Raw genomic sequence first — 22,271 nt, forward strand, 5'->3', positions numbered from 1 at the left:
TAAGAAAACATAACTGGCAATAAAATGAAAAGTATAAAACAATAAGTTAACAGATAAAAAAGAGCCAACATAAGGGTGTTCTAAAGTCCAGAAATGATGCTTGCTGAACATTCAGAAACCATGTTGATGTTGAAGGCACTGAAAACAAAACAACAATTTCCCCATCAACCACTGACACTGGTGGCACCAGAAACATCCCCCACCTCTAATCTAACAAATGCTCTGAAGAGTACAACTGAACACTCATCTGTTATGGCTTTTTCAAACCTCAAACTTTGAAAATTACACCTCATAAAATAAATTTTTTGGCTTTCGTCCGGAGGTTTTTATTCCTCCCAATGTAAAATTGGCATTACTAGCATTTGTAATCCTTTTTCAAAGGATTTTTGTTAAAACGATTAGGTACTTTTTATTTGAAGGTTCTGAAAGGTAGAATACTACAAAAACTTGTTTACAGTGATTCATGTTGCTACTCAACTTTTTCATCATCATAAGGCATAATGATTTGCTGGACGTTTAAAATCAAAAGTTACGCTTAAAACTTGAAGAAGGAAAAATATTACCCAACTCCAGCAAAGATGTGGGTGAGGACCAGAACCAAAAATTTTTTTTTTATATGGCCTTACACAAAATGACCCCCCTTCCAATTGCTGGAATTCTCTTTTTGATATTTCCCTCCCCATGATTCACAACTGGTGCCACCATTGCGACCACAGATACCTTGCAGACTCATGCACAAAACACCACCTATAACAAAACACCTGTTTTCATCTCCGAAACTGATTTTACCTGTTACTTTCGGGGTCCGCTCTTTTTCCGTGTGCGGGCCCCTGTGCGCCCATGAAGCTTGCAAGCATCAGAATGCTCAAATACCAATAATGATAAACCTGAGGGGGTCACCATGGGTATGCAACAAATGTGGAGGAAAAGTGATAAAAAAGCAGGAAAAAATGGTGGAAACTAAGCTTGAGTGGTACGCAAATAATGTATAGATCAAATAAGCCACAAAGGGTCTCAAAATATTGACGGACATCGACCCAGTGGAAAACGATGCATATATACAAGTGAAAATGACCTAGCTAATATACTGAACTGTAATTTAATCAATTTTACAATAATTCACTACTGAAATATCTACCAAGTCTACACAATAAATGACCCAAAGTGTGGGCTATATAATACACAGTGAATACCAACTATCTACACACAAAACTATTTTGTGTTGGGGCATTATTTGGCAATGCAAATGAGTGTCTAGTCTTGGTCTCCGAGCTCATTTAGCTAATGTTGCATGACAACCTTTTATCTTTGACAAGCTGGTACTTGTCCTAAGAAGAATTATGTGGTGCAAGAATATTCAACATTCTTGCTACAGAAGAATAGACCCATATAGTAGGTTAACTAACCACTGTAAGCCTATAATTAGCCCTGTGAGCATACAAATTAGAAAAAGGATTTTGGTCTCTCGTGTAAAGTTTGCAATGAATTGTCTTTTTCCCCATACCAATTATTCCAACAAATCAAATAATTTTGTGCTACTTAAATCTACTGCAAAGGTCCAGTATTTTGTTACAATTTAGGCCCCATATTCTTTAATCAATATACGCCAAATATTACCATTCTAGGGCAAATACCAGTTTGCACAGATATGAGGCTGTCATACAATTATTTCAATGAACAAGCATCATGGTGTGATAAACTTCTTGCATAATTAATACTTCATATTCTGACCATAACAATTCTACACAACATTAACATTGCCAAACTTAGGTTGTGCCGTCAAGAGAATAGAGTGCTCAAAATGTAATCATTTACTTTTGAAATTGGTGCACCAGCAAGCTGGCCCATGACATTCATATAAAAATAAAAATATAACTACAAAACACATGAAGAGAATGTCTACTAAGTTGGTTGAACTAGTTACAAACACCTACCAGGAGATAGTCCAGAAGTGACTCGTCGTGTAGTGGTAGACCCGTTAGCATCCTCACGCTTGGTGCGTGTTACTGTGCCATCAGGTGTACTCCTAGAATGGGTGCTGAGTCTTCTGGGTGTGCTAGAAGACACAGGCGACTGTTGCCATGGTCGGGCAATATTTCTCTTTTCTTTGATCTGAAATGAGGCATAAAAGGATCTCAATTTGAATAACTTGTTCACATAATTACTAAATGAAATGTGTAATAAAACAAAAATGATGGGACATGTGCGCATTGTGTACATAGTTGCCATATACATTCATGTTTACTAGTTCCCACAGCCAAATTCAGCCAATAAAGTTACTTTTATAATTTTAGTTGTTCTTCAGATATCTCTATCACATCTGAAAATACCTTCACAAACTCAAAGGTACTACACATAGCACAATATTTTGATATGCTACACAATAGCTTATACTTAACAATATCTAATAATACTTAAAACCTTGATACATACATTGTAACATAGTCATTGTCATGGCAACAAGCAATTTAAAATTAATTGGTTCATATTATAACACCTGAAGATGTTTGGATTGATTGATTGAGTTGAGCAAAGCAACAAAAGTGTTTTATTATCCTAATCTTGCATGTAATGTAAAATTACATGCAAGATTTAATAGGCAACTAATTTAAATCAAAGCATTTGCCCCAAGTATTAAAAAGGTGTACAAACAGTACAAACATAGCATAAGACTAATAAATGGGCCACAGATTGCAAATAGTGTAGCGAATACAAATGATCAGATGGTGCTGAAAATATATGTCAGAATAATTTTATTATATGGCAAGAAAATCTCAAAATGTCTGTCAAAAGGATTAAAAGAATACCAAATGGGGGGGGGGGGGCAGAAATTCAACAAATGTTGGTTACTTGAAGCAGAGCATGTCATGTTGATAAACAATTAATAAACACACATTTAAAATCTTGACGCAACATCTGAAACATGAAATTTGTTTTCAAAAATGTCTATAATATATATATATATATATTCATGACTTTAAAAGACTATTTTGCATGAATGCTGAAATCCATTTTGAAGCAATTGTTTCTCCAATTATTACTCGCTGTAAACTTGTCACTATGCAATGATGCATTATAGGTTTAGTAATTGCATATAACCCAAGGCTGCACATAATGGGAAATTGAAATACAGATTCATTTAAAAATTGTGGATAACAGCAGACATAAATGACACATCATTCAGTGACATGTAATCGCTACAAGGACACAATATCTGTTCATATATTTTGCAATGTCAGTTTCGTTCTATACACACCAAATTCAGAGGATGATTTAAGGAAGCCCATCATGCACTGCGAAAGTGTTATCACTAGAGTTTCAACTGCCACTTTACTTTTCAAATCCCATTGAACTCTGTGCAAAAGATGTTGTTTTAGAATTGTGTGTGTGTCATTATTACTTGGTCGATTTCAAAACAAAAGTGATGTGTGTTTAAAGGATAATTCACACCTTCTGTAGATAACATAAAATGTGAAATTGACCAGCATCTTCACTGCGTTTTTATGTAAATATAACTGTACAAATTCAAATTTAACCATGCACTTCAATGCAGCATAACAAAGCAGTGGTGTCATGTTACTCACACTGCTCGACTGCTGCACAGTAAACCCAGTGGGGTGGTGGGTAGTACTTAAATCATCCTCTGCACCAAATTGGTGTGTACAACTTACTGACTGACAATGGCTGACTAAGAATGATTGGACTGTTAAAAGCTTTTCCTAAAATCAAGGTCATTCTTATTTTCAATTGAAAAGAGTCACTTAAAATATGAGAAAATGCACGCAAACATAAACATCATCAGGAGATTTGAAGGTAATTAAAGTATCTTGCTGCATTAAGAATTGCGCAGTTTACAACACTATATGTGATGCGATCAAGCAAATCAGTTGGAACTCGGAATATTGATTTTGAAATATAGCCAAACAAAATAAATATTTCTTTTTGTTTCCTACCGTTTTGGAAAATCTTAAATCGCTCATATCTTTGGAACTGGTTGTTCAATTTCAATGGGGTTTTCTGTTAAATCCAGCTTTGTAAATGTTTGTTACTATCCTATAAGAAACTGAAAATGTAATATTTCCGAGTTCCGACTGATTTTGCTTGATCCTGTCACATGTGAACTTAGCAATGTGGATATGAGTAATTCCAGTAAAAACTAAAAATTGAGGTCACTTTTTACAATGATGAATCAAGTCTATGAAATTTACCTTGCACAATGCAGTTCTTTAGGTTTATTACTTAGCGGTAAAATTTGTAATCCATTATTCAAATTGTTATCAGAAAATGAATTTGAGTGAAATAATTTAATCAGAGATACAACCTTAATTGTACAAGAAAACAAGATATAAAATGCAATATCAATCTTGTTGCTTTCCAAGTTGCAAAGATGAGTAAGAAGTCATATGTACTTCTAATAAGTAATAATCTTGTCATAGGGCTATTCCAGTTGGAATCCATACACCCCCTATGAAAAACACAATCTTAATCTTCCACACAGGGGATGCAGATTTTAAATGGAGTCACATATTGAGGTAACCCCATTTGAAATTCACACTCCCTGTGTGGAAGATTAAGGTCATGTCTTCCATAGAGGATATACAGATTTCAAATGTACCGGGGGGTAATAGCCCGTTTCTGTGATATTCTGTAATTTCTTTTGAGACAGGTTGGTTGTTGTAGCTTGTGACTACATTAGTGGAGAGAAACTACAGAACTATTATGCAATTAAATCCATCAATAATTGTTTTCTCACAAGCAATTTAGCAACTCGTTTTCTTGAAAATATCATGCTTGTTTTACTTAATTTGATATGGTGAGGTCAAGGTTAAATGACTACAAGTCAATTGTAAAATATATTTTTAGTTTCCGGTTACTGATATTACTGGGATGCATAAACCAATTTAGTAAATTATGAAGCATCAATATAATTACTTTTCAGCAGAGCAAAATGATCACCTCTCTCTAATTTAATCAACATTTTTGTTGGTAACAAAAAATCTACACCTTGTTTTGGAAGACCCGATAGTATATTTCTAGTAGAAACTGTGTGGCAATATTATGCAATTAAATCCATCAATAATTTTGTTCAGATTTCAGCAGCTTGTTTCTTTGAAAATCCCCAGCTTGTTTTACTTAATTATGAGAAGGCCAAGGTTACATGGCTATAAGTAAATGAACTTCATTAGCCAAGGATAATAAATTAAACAACAAGCTGCACTTTCAGTTGTAAGCACTAAATGGTTAACAAATATCAATTTGTATTATTTAATAGCTGCTAATTTCTTTCATCATCAGGGCTTAATAATGACACACACTGATGAAAATTCAAACTTGCTGTACTTAGACATGTACTTACTGTGAATATGAAGTATTTTACAGTAAACAAGCTACACATGTGTCCATTATTTCATCATGCCAAGATACATACATTTGATCTACAGGTTTTGAATATGAGCTTTAAAGCCCAATTGCATTTATTATCCTGGATTTATGGAGCTGCAATGTCATTTATCCCTACAAGTCGGTAGTTTAGAATAACATAAAATATGAGGCCATCATTATCATGATACCAAGATCTAATATTAATCACATATACAATGTATCAACTGTTGAAGTTGCCATGGCAACACTTATGACTGTCTGCTTATCTACATTGTATTAATTAACAGTGCTTGAGCACTGATCTATTTGCTTTGAGACTTTGAAGAAATACATCACATCACAACACTTCAATGCAAAGAGCTGTGAGTGCACTTAGGTTGCTTAGCCTTAGATCTGTTACTTGAGTCTTGCCGAAGTTGGGATGTTACCAATTTGTTTAGGCAGAATGTTCCACTCTTGGATGTTTGGGGGGATTAGTCTTTATAGTAGTTTTTTTTGGCTCTTGGTCTAATATAGGCTTGGTTGTTGTGACAAGTGCTGTGAGAAACTAGTATGGCAACCTGGTCTGCATTGACTTTATGTATCATAGTCAGCCTTGTTACCTCCCCACGTATCTGGAGAGGGTCCCAATGCTATGTTTTCATCATCTCTGTGACTTGCTTGTAGGCCTACTACCATAATGTCTACAAGTAAGTTTTGCTCTTCTCCCTCAAGTTCATATAACCTGGCTTAATCTGCATGTAGGATTGATCTTATCAAGTAAGAGCAAGGGCAAGTACTAGCTTTCATTTCCATTTCAAAGCTGCAAATTTTGACTTGTCAAGGTTGCTTATTTCTGTCCAAACACATCAGCAATGTTTCATTTACATAATATGCTTCTGAGAGCATGTTTATTCAAATCCTATTGGGTTTTAATTTTTTGTGGGTGAATTTGATAACCTGATATATTATTGATAATTAAATCTTAGCATATCAGCTGCAGCAAATTCAATTAATAGACCTCATTATTAGGGAATGACAACCTTGCCCTGACAAGGAACTGTTCAGTTGAAAAAACATGACAGGATTGATTAAACCTGCTTATCCCTTATATTTATATTCATACACAGCTTCTCAAGAGGATATCATGATCCTCTTAGTTTCAAATTGCAGTTGTAATTCTTTAGTCCTCACTTCACAAAATCTTATTTTCACTATTACCATGACAACTATATGATAAGATCTGGTGTTATATTAAATTAACAGCAGAAAGAAACTTCACATATTGACTTTGAGGAGGGTTAAGAATGAGTTTTAAGAAGGAATACAATCATTTTATCATTTTGTGATACTTCCCATTTCAACTCATTTTACAATGTCATATGTTGTTTTTCAACTTTTATCATGTTCATGGAGGAATTTTCAACTTTTATCATGTTCATGGAGGAATTTTTAAAAGCCCTTCCCCTTCCCATCCACTTTCCCACTTAGCTAGACCTGTTGGCATTATAAGTGCTTGCATTATTTTTTGAAACACAAGTGGCTTATTTTAAATGTTTTGCGATATATGCTTACCTTCAAAATTGGTCCAGTAAGACTTCGTGAGCTTGCACTTCCAGTACTCGATTCAGATGGTGATCGCGATCGCCTTGGCCTCCCGAAGGATGTCATCGATTGACTGACACCGTCTGCGAGGATAAAACGTTCACGCAACTCGATATTGGTACGTCCCTTAGCTCTGCATGGATCGTTCTTCACCAGGAATTCATCTAGGGCCATCCAGCCTCCACCGACACGTACCATTACTGTGCTACGCAAGATACGTACAAGACGTAGTTGCTGAGACTCACCAAACTATACAAATATAACAAGTGAGATGAAAACATTCATTATAAAACATAAGTTAAAGTACAGAAAATAGCTAAACATTGATATAACATTCTTTTATTTAGTAAATATATAATAATCCTATTCTTAAAGGGGCACTTGGTGATCCACAGCTTCAACTTACTCCAAAAAGTTGAGATTTTTATACCATCAGAAACCTGGGACTACATCATGATTTTGTGAATATATAGCTTTCTTGCTGATTCAGTTGTTTGACAAGCCTGAAATTACAACATAGTAGCCTATGGGATGCTGTAATACCTTTAATTATGGGCAACTTGCAAATACAATGTCCTGAATCAATTGAAATTTTGGATGTAAGCTTTTTTGTGGATGCCTATTGAACCATACAATAGAAAGAGGCTGCCAAAATCATCTTTTGAACTTCAAGTTGCCTGATATTAAAAGGGGAAAACTTGGTGATAATGATCAACAACAATGGAGACATCTATTAATATGTTCCTCGTTTCTACTGCAGTCAATTAGTAACTTTGTATTAAAATCTATGGTAAAATATCTTAAAATTCACGAGATATACAGGTTTTATATTCCACGGTGGCTCAGTGATCAGACTCGTAATCATGAGGTCACATTGTGGCCGATAAGTTGTCAATGGACAAGACATTTAACCCTGTTTGCTTCACTTCACCTAGGTGTAAATGGGTAGGTAATAGAATTGTTGTGCTGGAGTAGTGAGTATTATGATATTATTTCAAGGCTTATTAGTACTTACTCTGTATTTGCTCTCTCCAACACGCTGAATCTTGAACTTCTTGATACAAGTACACATGTGCACTTGCTTTTTCACCTACAAAATACAGAAAGAATATAAAGATGTATAAAGATTAGCTATTTCACAACTATGATGAGGTACTGAAGTGGCACCATTACATAATTTCATGCAAACTTTTCAGAAAGACAGAGCACAGCAGTCAGACATTACAATAAATACCACAGGCCCCTTTTTATCATTATTTATTGGACCAGATTTGGGTTGAAATAAGAAGATCTGATGAATAGGTGGAAAATCCAACTATGATGAGAATGAAAAGAGATATTAACTATTGATTCATTTTAGAAAAATATCTATGAATGAAATATTAAAGGGCTCAATTAGATTTAAAGTCTTTTAAAGCCTATTAATTAATGACATTTATGTATGAAGTGAAAAGACTTGTTGTCACCCCGTAACCTTAACCTTTTTAATTCTAAATGAACCATTTCTGGGGTTATTTTAACATGTTATGATCATCATTATTTAGGACTGGTTGAAGTAATAAACAAGCGATAAAATTCATCACTTTCACAATACTTCTACGATCATAATAAAATAATAATTTAGGTTAGTAGCCACACTAGCCATCACTCACTAATTGATACAAAATTAACACTGATTTTGTTAGTTTCACAACACTTCACAGCAAAAATAAATACAAATATCTAATACTGCATAGAAGCACAGTTGTTGCAGTAATAAATATTCTTCTTTTTTTCAAGATAAATCTATTGATAAGATTCAATCAGACAACCGAGCTATTGAGGCTCACAAGGACAATCAGAATCTTGTTTAAATCTAGTAATATCACCAACAAGTACCTGTCTTTAACCTCTTTTTTCTGATTCACTTGAATTATTATTTAATACAGAACCAAATATATTTGGTGACAATAAAAAAATTATGTTAGTAGCAAACATCAAACTGGTAATGATTTGAATACTTCTCCCTGGCAGGGCATAATGCATTCATGATAACAAGTGTTGAACACAACTGAGGATTTTTGATTCCTAAAAGAATCTTGTTAATTCACGACACTCTACCGCAAACACTTAACACTTGGGTGGATAAAATTCCACATTGCCCTTAATATCTCATCCTTTATAACTGGAGCTTATGTAATACAAAATCCTTTTTTCAGAGTCTCAAGGACAGATCTTGAGAAAGGTTTGAAAAGCTACAAAGGCAATGCAAGGGAAGAAAAGTCTTCACTACTGAGTTTTAATATATAATGACTGTAGTTTCTGCTCTACCATAATCCTATGGGATATTATGATAGCGGCAAGAAAAGCTTGTTTCTTGGGTAACTGAAGGGTTTTTATTCCACATGCACATAGGAATGAGAAGATTAGATATCAGTTATCAATAAGATGGAATGAATAAAAGAGTCCTCCTTTATCATTTCAATATAATGTACTTGTGGGTTCATACCAAATATTTGGTGAGTGAAACCATGGGGGAGTTCTCAGTACAAATAACCATGAGGCAGACCCATTTTTCTAGGGCAACTTTGGTATATGGGTGGGTCATTTTTTTCCAAATTTTTACATTTTCTTTTCAAAATAGTCCAATTTTGCCTAATTGTAGTCAAAATGTTTTAAATTTGCCCAAAAATTTGGCTGAAATTGTGACTATTGGTCAAAATTTGGTATATTGATGGGTCCAATTTCAAATTCTCAGTGGCACATCCACCTCAAACCAAACCAAACTTGAGTACCCCCTAGGATTAAAAAACTTATCACAGTTATTATTAATTGAAAACCAGAAGTTGTTAAAATTATCCTACAATAAGTGATTGGGCTTTAAAAAATTTATAATAATAATAATGAAGGCTCAAAATTTCTTTTAAGAAAGAAAAAAAATGAACCGTAATTTAAAGACGAAAGTTGAAACTTCTAAATCAATAATTAGTTTTGATCTTTACAATGCTACTTGTTAACTAACACCACAGCAGAACCAAAAAAATAGTTCAGAAAACCCCACATTGTCACTAATACCACTGATGAAGGATGTTAATTAGTCATGCAAACTAACACATCCGGTTAACAAGATGGGGGATGAAGAGTTATATCACAATTAATTCAAAAACTACACATGCAAACAAATTGGCAAGACACACTACCTCATAGTCAAGCTGTTCATAATAGGTAAACTATTATATATACACAATCATGCAACGTAAATGGGGGAAAATAAACAGAATAATGTTATGATACAATTATTTCATAAGCAACAAAACTCAGGGTACATAAAAGCAATGCATTATTACTGCGTTTGGCATGTTTAAAAAGCTAAGTACAAGCAAATAAATACAAGATAAGCAAGCGTGTACAGAATCATAATTTACAGTGATTTAAAGTGCAGAATCACAGACTACATGTGTTTTAGAAAAATAAAATAAAATTTTAACTATTTTGCTTATTAAAGAACTGAGTACAAGCAAATAAATAAAACGAAGCGTGTACAGAATCATAATTTGCAGTGATTTAAAGTGCAGAATCACAGACTGCATGTGTGTTTTAGAGAAATCAAACAAAATGTGGCAAATTTCATTCATAACTAATATCAAATTAAGAATCACTTTGAAGAATAACAGTATAGAAACCAAATACTCAAAATGCTAAACTCTGTTCACAATGAGTTTGCACATATAGTGGCGCTATATAATACTATGCTACAGCTATATATTTGGCCAACAGAACAGAAAGCGCCAAGGCAATAGATGACTTCAATAGATGGGGGATGAGGATTTAGTTGGTATTTGCTTGCCTGGAATAAGCCATATTCCAGGAGGGTTTCAAGACTCCTGGAAAGTCCGCATTGGCAGCAGACCTGGTCCACAAATGATACCAGGGAATGAATCAAAAGAAAACAATTTATGTCAATTTTCTTTTCCTTAATTTCAAAATTCTTCATTGTTTTTCCTCTCTGAAAATATTTAAATAAATTGTTTTTCCTCTCTGAAAATATTTAAATAAATTGTTTTAAAAATTTAATGAAAAATATTCTTTCCAAAAGTTTAAACAGAATCTTCTTCATTAATAGTACCTTCTGCACATAAACAAATTTTGAATAATTCATTCTAAACTACCATATTCAACCTTATTAGAGCCCAGGGAATTTCAGTCAGTCACTTTCAGTGCGCTTATTACAATTATGGAATGAAAGTAATAAATGTGAAGTTATACACATACACATTCAAAATACAGTGTATCTGAAGTAATGAAAAATCATAAACTGGAAGGTTTAGAATGTAATTTATTCAGCTATTTAATGGAATTTGGTGCATTGAAAAAGGTGCACTTTGACAGTTATTTGAAAATTTCTGTATGGGGTACTAAATATGAGGGGCACTAATTAGGTTGAATACGGAACTAAAATATTCTACTGAGCACTCCATGATACCATTTGCAATATTATTCTTTCAATCTCTACACAATTATATGCACATAATGCAATTCTAACAGCAATATCTGTAACAAAATGCTCTCTAAAAGCAATTCTCTTGATAACTATGGCTTATTTTATGCAACTACTTGCAGCAGGAGTGACCAATATACTGACAAGCTACTTCTACCATTCTAATCCACTCAGGGGTCGCTCAATACACCGGACGTGTTGTGCTCAAGACCCCTTTCTGTTTAAAACATGCTCAAACTTTGAGGTATTTAGAGTTATATATTCAGAGTAAACTGGTCACTTCTGCTCTACTATATAGCGATATTAAACTGATAAAAAAAAAGGGAATTCTATACATGATGCTGTATACATTACCTCATCTTCAATCTTCTGTTGGTCCGTCTCGGGTTTGGTACCGCGTACTTTCTCTGGCCAGAGTGCGGCGATGAACTCCTTGTAGTTGATATATCCGTTGCCATCGGCGTCAAAGATGTCTGCTACTGCATTCATCTCAAGCTGGTTCGTGGGGAATTCTGCATGGTTGAAAAACGAAGAGATAATAAGCACATGAAGTGTTCCAGTTATCTAATTGTTAAAATTTCCTCTTTTTATATAAAGGCATGGTTATAGTTTGTGTATCAATTTTGGTAGTGACATAGGTGCATATGCCGCTGGTCACAGTATCAAACCACACGCTATCTTATTAACACAGAGCATATACACAAGCACAACTGTGTAAAAGCACCAAAGTCACTACCAAATTTGAGGTGAATTAGTTTCATCTTAAGTGTAGTGTAGGAAAACTTGTTTTTGATCATGATGCTACAGATTTAGACACTGTCCCAAGTAAAATAGCCCAAGTAAAATAGCCAGATGAATGTAACAATTGGCAAACATTGGGAGTACTCAAAACTATTTCTTTTCTCAATATTTGAGTACGTAATTCATATCAGCACTTCTCCCCAATTGAATGTTCACAGTGTGGTTTTGGCATTACTCAAATGTATGTACCAATGATAATTTATTTATTTCTGATGAGGCAATGGTCTTTACTTAGTAGGCCTACTTAACAAGCATAATAATAATAATAATACTTACTTGATCCAATAATTCCTTGAATAAACTCGCTTCTTGAGAGCTTTCCATCTCTGTCCAGATCCAGCTTACGGAAGAAGTCCATTACACGAGCCTTCTTGTGGTTCATCCACCTGACGTAACGATCACGCCATTCTGGAAATTTGAAATCTTCTAGCTTTTTCAACTGTGTGTATTTGACAAGAATATAAACAATATGTTAAAAGTTGTGCATTAAATATTTAACTCTACAATTATAAGAAAACTCTATAATAGGATAACTTGGTTTCCCAATTATGATAATCATGTTATTGTCTATTAGGTGATTTTACATGTCCACAAAAGCTTACCTCAGCTTGTCTATCAAGAGCATCTTGCAGACGACGTCTGCGGTCCATTGCCATCAACCACACCTGCTTCCATTTGTTGAAAAGCGCTGACACTCTTGGGTTGCGCGATGAATCGGGTCCTGGGCTTGGTTCTCTGCTCCTTCTGCCGGACCTACCGCGACCTGGTCGTGACCTATCAAGCATAAGATTCGGTATGCCGGATGGGCCAGCATCGGTTGAACGGCGGCGTTTGTGAGCTTTGGTTAGTTTGTCTACTTCAGGCTGTCTACTTGCCATTTCATCTTCAAATGACTGAAATTGAATGACAAAATAAATAGTTGTAAATATCATACCAAAGACGTATATATTATTGTATTACAAATAATGAGGCCTTATTCAAATTATAATTTATGATACTGGCCAACCCCACATATCTGCTATCATGTATGTATCAACTAATTATTTGTAAATGGCCTCAAATGTGAGATATACTTCACTATGGTAACATCTTCAAATATAGTACTCCATTAAAAGTGAACTTTTCGTTAACACTTATTTTGTTCACAGAAATAATTTACCAATAAAGCATCATCATCCTATTTCGGTATTCAATAAGCTACACTAGGTTTGTGCCCATACATTATCTGTAGTGCTTTTTGTCAAGTGCGCTCAGTGTTGTCAGTGCAAATTGCACAGGTCACAGCTTCTAATTGCAAACATGTAATCAAATCGCCTACATATACACCCCCACACACACCCCTACATTTGATTTTGCTGCATATTATGTCTTGATGCATTGACGTCAGTGACTGCACTAGAACACATACCTGGTGTTCATCCAATAGTTTTTGGATTACTGGTATATCATCAGCCACTGGTTTGGAATCTCTCAGCTGCAATGTGTTTTCTGCTCCCTCCAACCATTTCATCAGGTTCTCAAGAAGCTCAGCATTGGTCTTCAGATTCTGCAGTGCCTCTGAAAGTCTCTCCTGTCGTTGTTGTGAGAGGTTATTGATCTCTTCCCACCTGGCCTGTAGTACTGTGATCCAGTGTTTGACGACGGTGACGGCGTCAGGATGGCACTTGGTGAGAATGTTGTCACCCATATGGCAAGCATCGTTCAATTTGGATTCTTGAGCTGCGAACATCTTCTTGAAATCCTATGAAGGACAAACAAATAAATTGATAATGGTGACATTTTGGTCATGTACCAATCAAAATCGGGTATATCTATAATTTGTATCAAAGTTACCCATAGTCTGATCATTTCATATTCAAAGTGTCCTAAGCATTCAGTGCCATAAATGTCACTATGACTTGGTCCTATCTTACCTTATGTGTCTCTAGTTGTTCTACGAGTACTTCCTCATCCTCGCTGAGTGGGCCATGGAAACGGAGTCCTTGCTCAGCATCAGCTAGCCATTCAAGGAGCATATGGACTGCTTCATGGAATTCTTCAGCCTAAAAGAAAAAGATAGCATTGATCAAATTAAGATTTTTAAATAAATGCAGGTATTGATAGAAATTTATGCCAATCACATGCAATTTTTAATCTTATAATTAAGAATCTTTTCAGAGGAAGTTTAGGAAGTTTCCAAGCTACAACTTGGGAGGGGTTCCTAACTAAACCCATTCACAGGTACCACATCAAACAATCCCATAGGTACATACCTCCTTCATGGCACCCTCGAGTCGTTCTTGTTTCTGTACACTCAGCTGGCATACATCATCCCATTTGGCATTCAATTCTTCCACTTTGGCATTCAAATGAGACAGATCTTCACTCTCGCTAGACTTTTCTTTCAGCTCCTTGGAAGACTTGTTCACAGACTTGACGCTTCCCTTACGGCTGCCCAAATCTCGTTGGAATCCCTGTGAGGTTGAAAAACGAATGTGTCCAGTGAGCTGAGGACTTGGAGTTTGACAGTCTACCATCATCAACATATTTTCTCATACTTAATTTTAACGTAAATGAATTTGACAGTGTACTTTTTCAAATTACCAAGTTTCACATCAGCATAAATCTGCAGTGTATTAAGATATTGATTTCATAAACAACTTCAGATAGTTCAGGACTGCTTTTTAACTATAAAGAATCCTTAAAACACTAACAATGAACATGTGCATTACAGTATTTGATAAGATTTAAGTTTATGATATTAAACTGTTGTTACAATTTTACAAAATAAGTCCAAACACAACTAACTTTGGCTTTCAAGAAGATTGTTGAACTTATCTGTGATTGATGTGCAGGAGGTATTCTATGTCTTGCAAAAAAGGATTTTATGATTAAGATTTTAATTTCCGTATTTCTGTCTATTTATTGACTCTTATAATACCTTGTGTGCCTCCATCATATTCATGACTGTATCGATATCACCATGTACTGGGTTATCTTCAGACAGCACTGGACCCACTTGGTAGAGCCATTCCAGCAATGCCTGCAGGGCATCCTTGAATTGGCCACTGTACAGCAACGCCTCCTCCAGCTTACGTTGACGGTCAACTGATTTGCCACAGACTAGGTCCCATTTGTCTTTGAGATCAGACAGCATACCATTGACGGCCTTAGTGTCTGTTGGGTTACTCTTTTCTCTCAAGGCACGGCCAGTGCGAACAATTGTGTCATACATGGGTTGTTTGGCCCCAAGTGATCTTTGGAATTCCTAGTTTAAAAAAACAAATGATATAAAAGAATAAACAATCCAAAGTAAAATTCTCAATTTGTGGACAAGACTAAAAATCAAAATGCAACATACCTTACTTATAGATGAATGTTATAAAAGGTCATATAACTATAAATCCTGGGCATTTCAAGAGGATCAAGTGTATCATATTGAAAAAGCTCACTTGTCAATAAATACCAGGAATTAATGGGTACCAATCATTTTAATACAGCATGTATGTGTGCATGCGATATTCTAATTTTTATGATAAAATAAAAGTTTCATGATTAGATTTACTTTCAATCTTTTCTTTCAATTCTTACCTTGTGTCTCCTGAGTTGGTCTTTCAGTGCGTCTGGATCACTGTGGACTCGTCTGTCCTGATCCAGCGTATTCTCGGAATCTTCCAGCCACTTGAACAGTTTGTCATAATTGTCCTTGAATTGCTTGGCTCGTTTGAATCCAGAATCTAGTTGTCTGCTTCTCTCTTGGCATCTTGATTGCACCTTCTCCCACCTGTTCTGTACACTGATGAGTAGATTCTTGATGAGAATCACATCTTGTTTCTGGCTGAAGTACTTGAGCTGTGTACCAGTTTTGTCTAGTTCCTTCATGGTTTCTTTCTTGTCAGCTATGCTGTATAGGAACTCCTGCAAGATAGTGACAAAATATATGTTTAGGTTTGTGCATAGGGACAGGTGTACACAGGGATGCAAATTGTGTGGGAGCAGGGAGCACCGCTCCTAGGAAATGAGAGTCAAAATTGAGGAAATAATGCCATGGGAAGAAACAAGAAAGAGAGGAAAAAGGAGGGAGAGAGAAGAAAAGAAAAGAGAAGAGGAAGAGGGAAAAGAGGAAAGAAAAAGAGTGAGGTACAAGATAATAGGGGAGGGCTGTCCCGGAGGGCTGTGAGGAAGTGAAGCTACTGAATGGAAGAGAGGAAATCTTTAAAGACACTGGTTGTGCAAAATTTGGAGGAATTCACATTATTTTTCAAGAAATAAGAGCAAAAAAGAGGAAGGTGTTGGTGTATGTGTATATGGAAATAGGATATGAGGAAATTTACAATTCATCACCATATTCAATGTAATTTAACAGGAAAAAAAAAGTTGGACGAAGACAGGTGGAAACAGAGCTCATATAAGAGGAAATTTAGAGCGGTAATCATATCTGAGGAAATTTATAGAGAGGCAGCAATGAGGATTTTATGGGAACAAAAGTCATGAAGGAATTCAGTGTATCAATACTAATGCCACTGAGAAGAGGACAAACTGGAAAATATCGAGGAAATTTAAAAAGAAGAACGAACCATAAAGCACTAAACATGTTGTGCTCCTTTGACAAAAAAATGAAAGAGGAATGGGGGTAAAGGAAAATAAAAGGTGAAAGGAGCCTCTGTCCGATCAAAATTGACCCCAAACTAGTGTAAAATTCCAAATTTTTGCGCACTACGCGCGCACATTGTCATCATAAAGCCTTCTTTAGAAGCTCGAAGACCTAACTCACAGTCGCTCTAAAAATACACGCTATGTTAACAATAACATTCTCATCTTTTGAAGTGCAGAACAAAGCTATTTTATACATGGTATGATTGAGGAAATCTCGAGCCTAAAACCTTGCTCCTGAGGAAGAAATCACAATTTGCACCCCTGGGTGTACAACAAGCCTTTGATCTTTGCTAAGTACTGATAGCAATCCGGTTTCAAAATACATGTCCTGACATAATGCAATAAATCTAAACAAGATAGCAACAACATGATAAGTAAAGCTGCAAATTATGAGGTACAAATTGAAGATAATAGTGAGAATACAAGCTATATACCTTGTGTTCAGCAATCTGTTGGTTGATGTTCTCTAGCACTGTGCTTGGTGGTTTACCAGCATTAAGAGTCCTCTCAGCAGTGGTCAGCCAAGTGATGAAGGATTGCAGATCATCATGGAAAGCTTGCGCTTGTTTGAAGGCATCGTCCAGTTTGGCCTGGAAATAAATAAAATGCATAGTTCAATGACTGGTACTTTTACTAGTTAGCAGATATTATTGGCAGACATTCTTACTACTATGATTCCTGCACACATCTAATATGGCCATCAATATCATCTTATCTATCATATATCATCTTGACATCCCCACCACAAGCCCAATAGAAATTTCATATTATTTCTTCTATATTGATTCTTAGTATTGGGCACCATTTTAGCAACAACACCCACCTTTCTGTCATCTGCCTTCTTTCTCGTAGCTTCCCACTGGTCTTGCAACTGTTGCATTGTATGTCCAACACCACCCTCACGATCAGCTTCAGGGCCAGCTTGTCGGCGTAGTTGACGACCACTTTCCATCAGTCGATCATAGGATATCTGCTCTCGGTCTAGTTGTCTCATCAGGTCCTGTAAATATAGGGACGATAAACTGACTCTCTTCAACGATGACATTTTGTTATAAATAATACGCTGGAGGTGAAATATTATGTTTTTTGTAAGTGCATCATAAGGTGAGCTGAGCAGGTAACACCACTACCACATGATCAGAAATTGATGGTCAAATGCAGTTATAATAGTTACTCACAAAAGAACCTTCCTGTTTGAGGTAAGTAATTAACATTTTAGATCTTTGGTTGGTTGGAACTACCATGACCAATTTGTGAATTGTTGTGATCAGGAAACCTTATCTGTCCTCAATCATTTCCTGAATGTCTACAAATGTTGTTGGTGGTACCAAAGCTTTACCATATTTATGTAAGTCACAAATGCTACTCGAGTTTATTTATTTATTAATTCATGAAATCAATTAATAAACCTCGATCAACCAATTTTAAAATAATGGCTGGCATTGTTTTGTTCCTTGATGCTGTGATGGCATTTATTTTTTACTACAGCAAATTATCCAATTCATCAAAAACATCAGAACTAACTTAAATCTCAGCAAACGGCCATGTTTCTCTTTTGGAAGAATCAAATGGTTTACCTTGTGTTTGTCAAGTTGTTCTCTTGCTGTCTCTGGTAGACCTCCAACAGGCTGAGCAGCAGATAGCTGGCTGTCTAAATCATTCAACCAGTGCATCAAGCGATTGGCTTCCTCTTGGAATGTGTTGGTCTGCAAGAAAGAATTACAAGTCAACATTTATTGCTAAACAAAATCTTGTATCCAAGTCCATTAAAAATATTAAATCTTCCCTATCTGAAACAAAACTGCTTCAATAATTTTTTATGCATTAAATATTCATTTTATGTATTGAATATTCATAAGTGGATGAAACATCGATAAAACAATTCAAATATATTACCTGTCCCAAGGCATCTTCCAGCTGACGTTGTCTATCATCACTCTTCTTCAACAAATTCCTCCATTTGCCATTGAGATTATCCAGCTTGCCCTTGATAGCATTGGCAGCATGTCTGTTATCAGAGGAAGACACAAAGCTACGAGCAGCCTGGTTGATGGAATCCACGGTGGGTTGATGAGAATGAATGTCATTCTGTAGCACTTTGTGCTTGGCAAGTTCAATTTCAGCCATCTTGGGGTCACCGCTGAGAGGTTTCTGATTGTTCAAGGCACTGTCTGTTCTGTCCATCCAGTTTAGTAGCTCATCCAGGGAAGACTCTAGTTGGCCTAAGGCAAGAAGGCCGGCTTCAAGTTTGTGCTGTAAGGGGAAAATCATAATTAGCTTGAATAATCTGTTGGTTGAACAAGTGGCATTTCACTAAAGCTTATTTGGCTTATATTTGGTGAAAATTATTTGTTTTTTGTTACTGCGTGCATCAATAAAATTCCAACATACACTCTCGTAAATTCACATAAGCACATATCTGTTAGTTCCCAGCTATTACACCTATGCTTACCTGTCTGTCAAACGTCTTTTCTGCCAGATTCTTCCAGCGTCTATTCATCTCACTGAGAGGTCCCTGGATAAGTTCTCTGGTGTCATCTGTACACTTGTTGAGAAGTTTGCTACCTTGTTGGTTCACAGCTTCAAGATCAAGGTTCTTACTGTCTTGTTCTCGTCGGAAATTCTGTGGATGAAAAGTAGAGGTTGCAGAATTAGATTTGCTGGTAATTGTTTCCTGTCATTCAAAACAGTCCAATACCTTTGTAATCGTTTCTATAGAAGAATCCGACGAGCCACATTCCTACACCTCACTGGCGGCCATAGCTGGGGCCATCCATCCATTTTACACGACGCCAGTATTATAGGTGTGCAGCGTTTACCACTCCCATGACGCAGCGCAAGTGCTACGCACTCCGATATGCTTGCGATAGTGGGCATCTTGGATCGCAATCCAAATGAACTAAGCTAGTTTGGCGCGGATGGCTCCCAGCTATGGCCGGCTTAATACTGACCATCACTTGGCTCTATAGTTTGATCAGCTCGTAATCGGCGCGAATTATTAGGCTTTTACTACTATCCTGAAAAGTAGGCCCATGTTAAAAGTGATATATAGTTGACTTGTCTGGTGTATACTTTGCATGTTAAAGGAAGTAGATATGGTATAGGTTTTGAATTCATGATGCTTCTGGGGAGAAACAATTCTCAAAATAAAATATATTGATATTAATCTGCGATGCTATAGGGCCCGCTGATTACACACTTATCAAACTACACATGGTTGTTTTGAAAGCTACAACAACTTACCCTGAGTTCATCCAATTGGTGTTTGACTGTGTCTGGATCAGATCCCACTGGTTGCATGTTATCCAACTGATCATCAGCAACATCCATGTAATCATTCATTCTGTCCAGTCCATCCTGGAACTGCCTGGCAAGATTAGCACTCTCAGTTAAGGCATCATTGGCATCTTTGTATGCATTATTGAGGGCTTCCCAGTTGATTTGGAGTTCATCCATGTTCTTCTCCACCTCAGGTTTATCTGCTTCACCACACATGCGGATAAGGTCATCGGCAGATTGGCGAACCATATCAAGTTCTGGAGCCACTGCGTCAATTTCTTCCTTAATAGCCTGTCAAAATATTGGGAAATTTATATATTAGTTTAACATCAATTTAATTGGTATTTTTGTCAGGTAGGGATCTATTCTACATACATAGTTCTCTTACACAGATTGACACAAAAGACAATACAAGATATAGAAACACTGGAGGAGGTGCGCATATCAGATTGAATGGAATATGCAGCTATATCAAAAACTTTAATAGCAACTCTCTAAAAGCAGGAGATGTGAGTATGTATGGGTATATGGGACCCATAAACTTGAGGCGTTTAAACTTTTTTTTTTAATATAACATTTGTTCCTTCCAAATCAAAACAAATAACACAAATTAGTATAAAGTTTGAGAAAATACATGTTATTTCATGAGGATCTCTAACAAAATTAAAATTTGATTCTCAAAACATGATAATTTCTCCAAGTGCAGAAATCACAAAAGAAGAAATTGGAAACAAATTTGGAACAAGTTATTACTCAAACAGAAGGTAAATAACAATTTTGATTTGTCGATATCAAAATACGAGAGAACCCTTGGACTGATGTACTGTTGGTCAGAAGTACTCATCAAGTATTCAGTGCATTATGCTGGAGCCCTCTACTTCTTCATATACTTGATGACTGCTTAGACCAAAGTTACACCTATCCCAGAACTCTTTGTGCATGTGAAGAAATGATATGAAAGTTTGATGCACCACTTAACAGTGCATGCTTTACAACAAAGGCAAAGATGCGCTGATAGGGGACAATCACTGTGTCACTCACTAATCACGTATGGACAAAACTGGTTCTTCTTGTTACAAGAGAATATAAGATTCTAGAGCGCTTATATGCTAGGCAGCTTATGAAAGGGTGTGGATGAAAACATTGATCTATTCTAATAACACTGTGCTGTGTGTGTAGAGAAAGTATAACAGATTTATCACAATATGCCTTTTTTCACCTTATGAGCTATAAAAATTGGATGCAAGCTTAAATTAAAATCTTAAAAGTAAATTTATACAAGTTCAAATTGCATTGTATATTTTTGTCTACAAAAATTGTTTTGTAAGCTAATTGTGCATATTATTACCAAAACAATTGTTGAGGTAATAATGGTAAGAAGCACAATTGAAAGCAAGGCTTGAGAATAACGGCCACCACCTTGAGAGATTGGGATTAGGGTTAGGATTAGGTTTTAGGGTGAGGTTTATGGTGGGTGGGGTGGTGACTGCTATTCTAAAGTTGCACCCAATTTGAACATATAGCTCCAGTATGAAAAAGGCTTCAGTTTCAATACACACGGCAATACATCAATCATATTGGCTTACACATAGTGGGCTTGTGTCCACTGAAAATACCTGGAAAAAGGAAAGTCAATGTCTTATCTAACATGATATTGCTACGAGGTAATGTTCATATATAAGGTTGATATGATGTATATATATTAATTGTTCTTGATACTGGATAAAACATGTATAAAATTAAGTTTTGGCTTACACATAGTGGGCTTGTGTCAACTGAAATTACCTGGAAAAAGGAAAGTCAACGTCTTATCTAACATGATATTGCTACGACGTAATGTTCATGTCTAAGGTTGATATGATGTATATTAATTGTTGTTGATAGTGAATAAGACATGTATAAAATTCTGATTCATTTGTTTCTCATATTTCAATGAAAGAGACTGCTCAAAACTTAATTACTGACATAGGGAAACCTCACAATGTTAAATAAAGGCCTGCGCTACTAGTCACTCCATGTCATGTCATAGTTCACACATGGGGGAAACTGACTTTGATGAGGAAATCTACTGTGAAGTCAGAAGACATATGATGTGTGGCAGAAAGGGATGTTA

The 22,271-nt window shown here is 35.9% G+C and overlaps 1 protein-coding gene across 1 annotated transcript in view; it reads right to left on the minus strand.

Annotated features, from left to right (window-relative positions):
- The window catches only part of LOC140166139 (uncharacterized), a 223,096-nt gene that overhangs the window by 10,196 nt on the left and 190,629 nt on the right, over window positions 1-22,271 (minus strand). Inside the window, 17 exon segments of the mRNA XM_072189524.1 lie at window positions 1,935-2,112; window positions 6,937-7,215; window positions 7,982-8,056; window positions 11,798-11,955; window positions 12,521-12,683; window positions 12,847-13,137; window positions 13,653-13,985; window positions 14,158-14,286; window positions 14,497-14,697; window positions 15,165-15,491; window positions 15,815-16,141; window positions 17,314-17,469; window positions 17,703-17,879; window positions 18,457-18,585; window positions 18,776-19,132; window positions 19,332-19,502; window positions 20,123-20,449. Coding sequence (XP_072045625.1) covers window positions 1,935-2,112; window positions 6,937-7,215; window positions 7,982-8,056; window positions 11,798-11,955; window positions 12,521-12,683; window positions 12,847-13,137; window positions 13,653-13,985; window positions 14,158-14,286; window positions 14,497-14,697; window positions 15,165-15,491; window positions 15,815-16,141; window positions 17,314-17,469; window positions 17,703-17,879; window positions 18,457-18,585; window positions 18,776-19,132; window positions 19,332-19,502; window positions 20,123-20,449 — 3,778 coding nt within the window.

This window comes from Amphiura filiformis, chromosome 12 (genome assembly GCF_039555335.1).
Source record: "Amphiura filiformis chromosome 12, Afil_fr2py, whole genome shotgun sequence".
Taxonomy (NCBI): Eukaryota; Metazoa; Echinodermata; class Ophiuroidea; order Amphilepidida; family Amphiuridae; genus Amphiura; species Amphiura filiformis.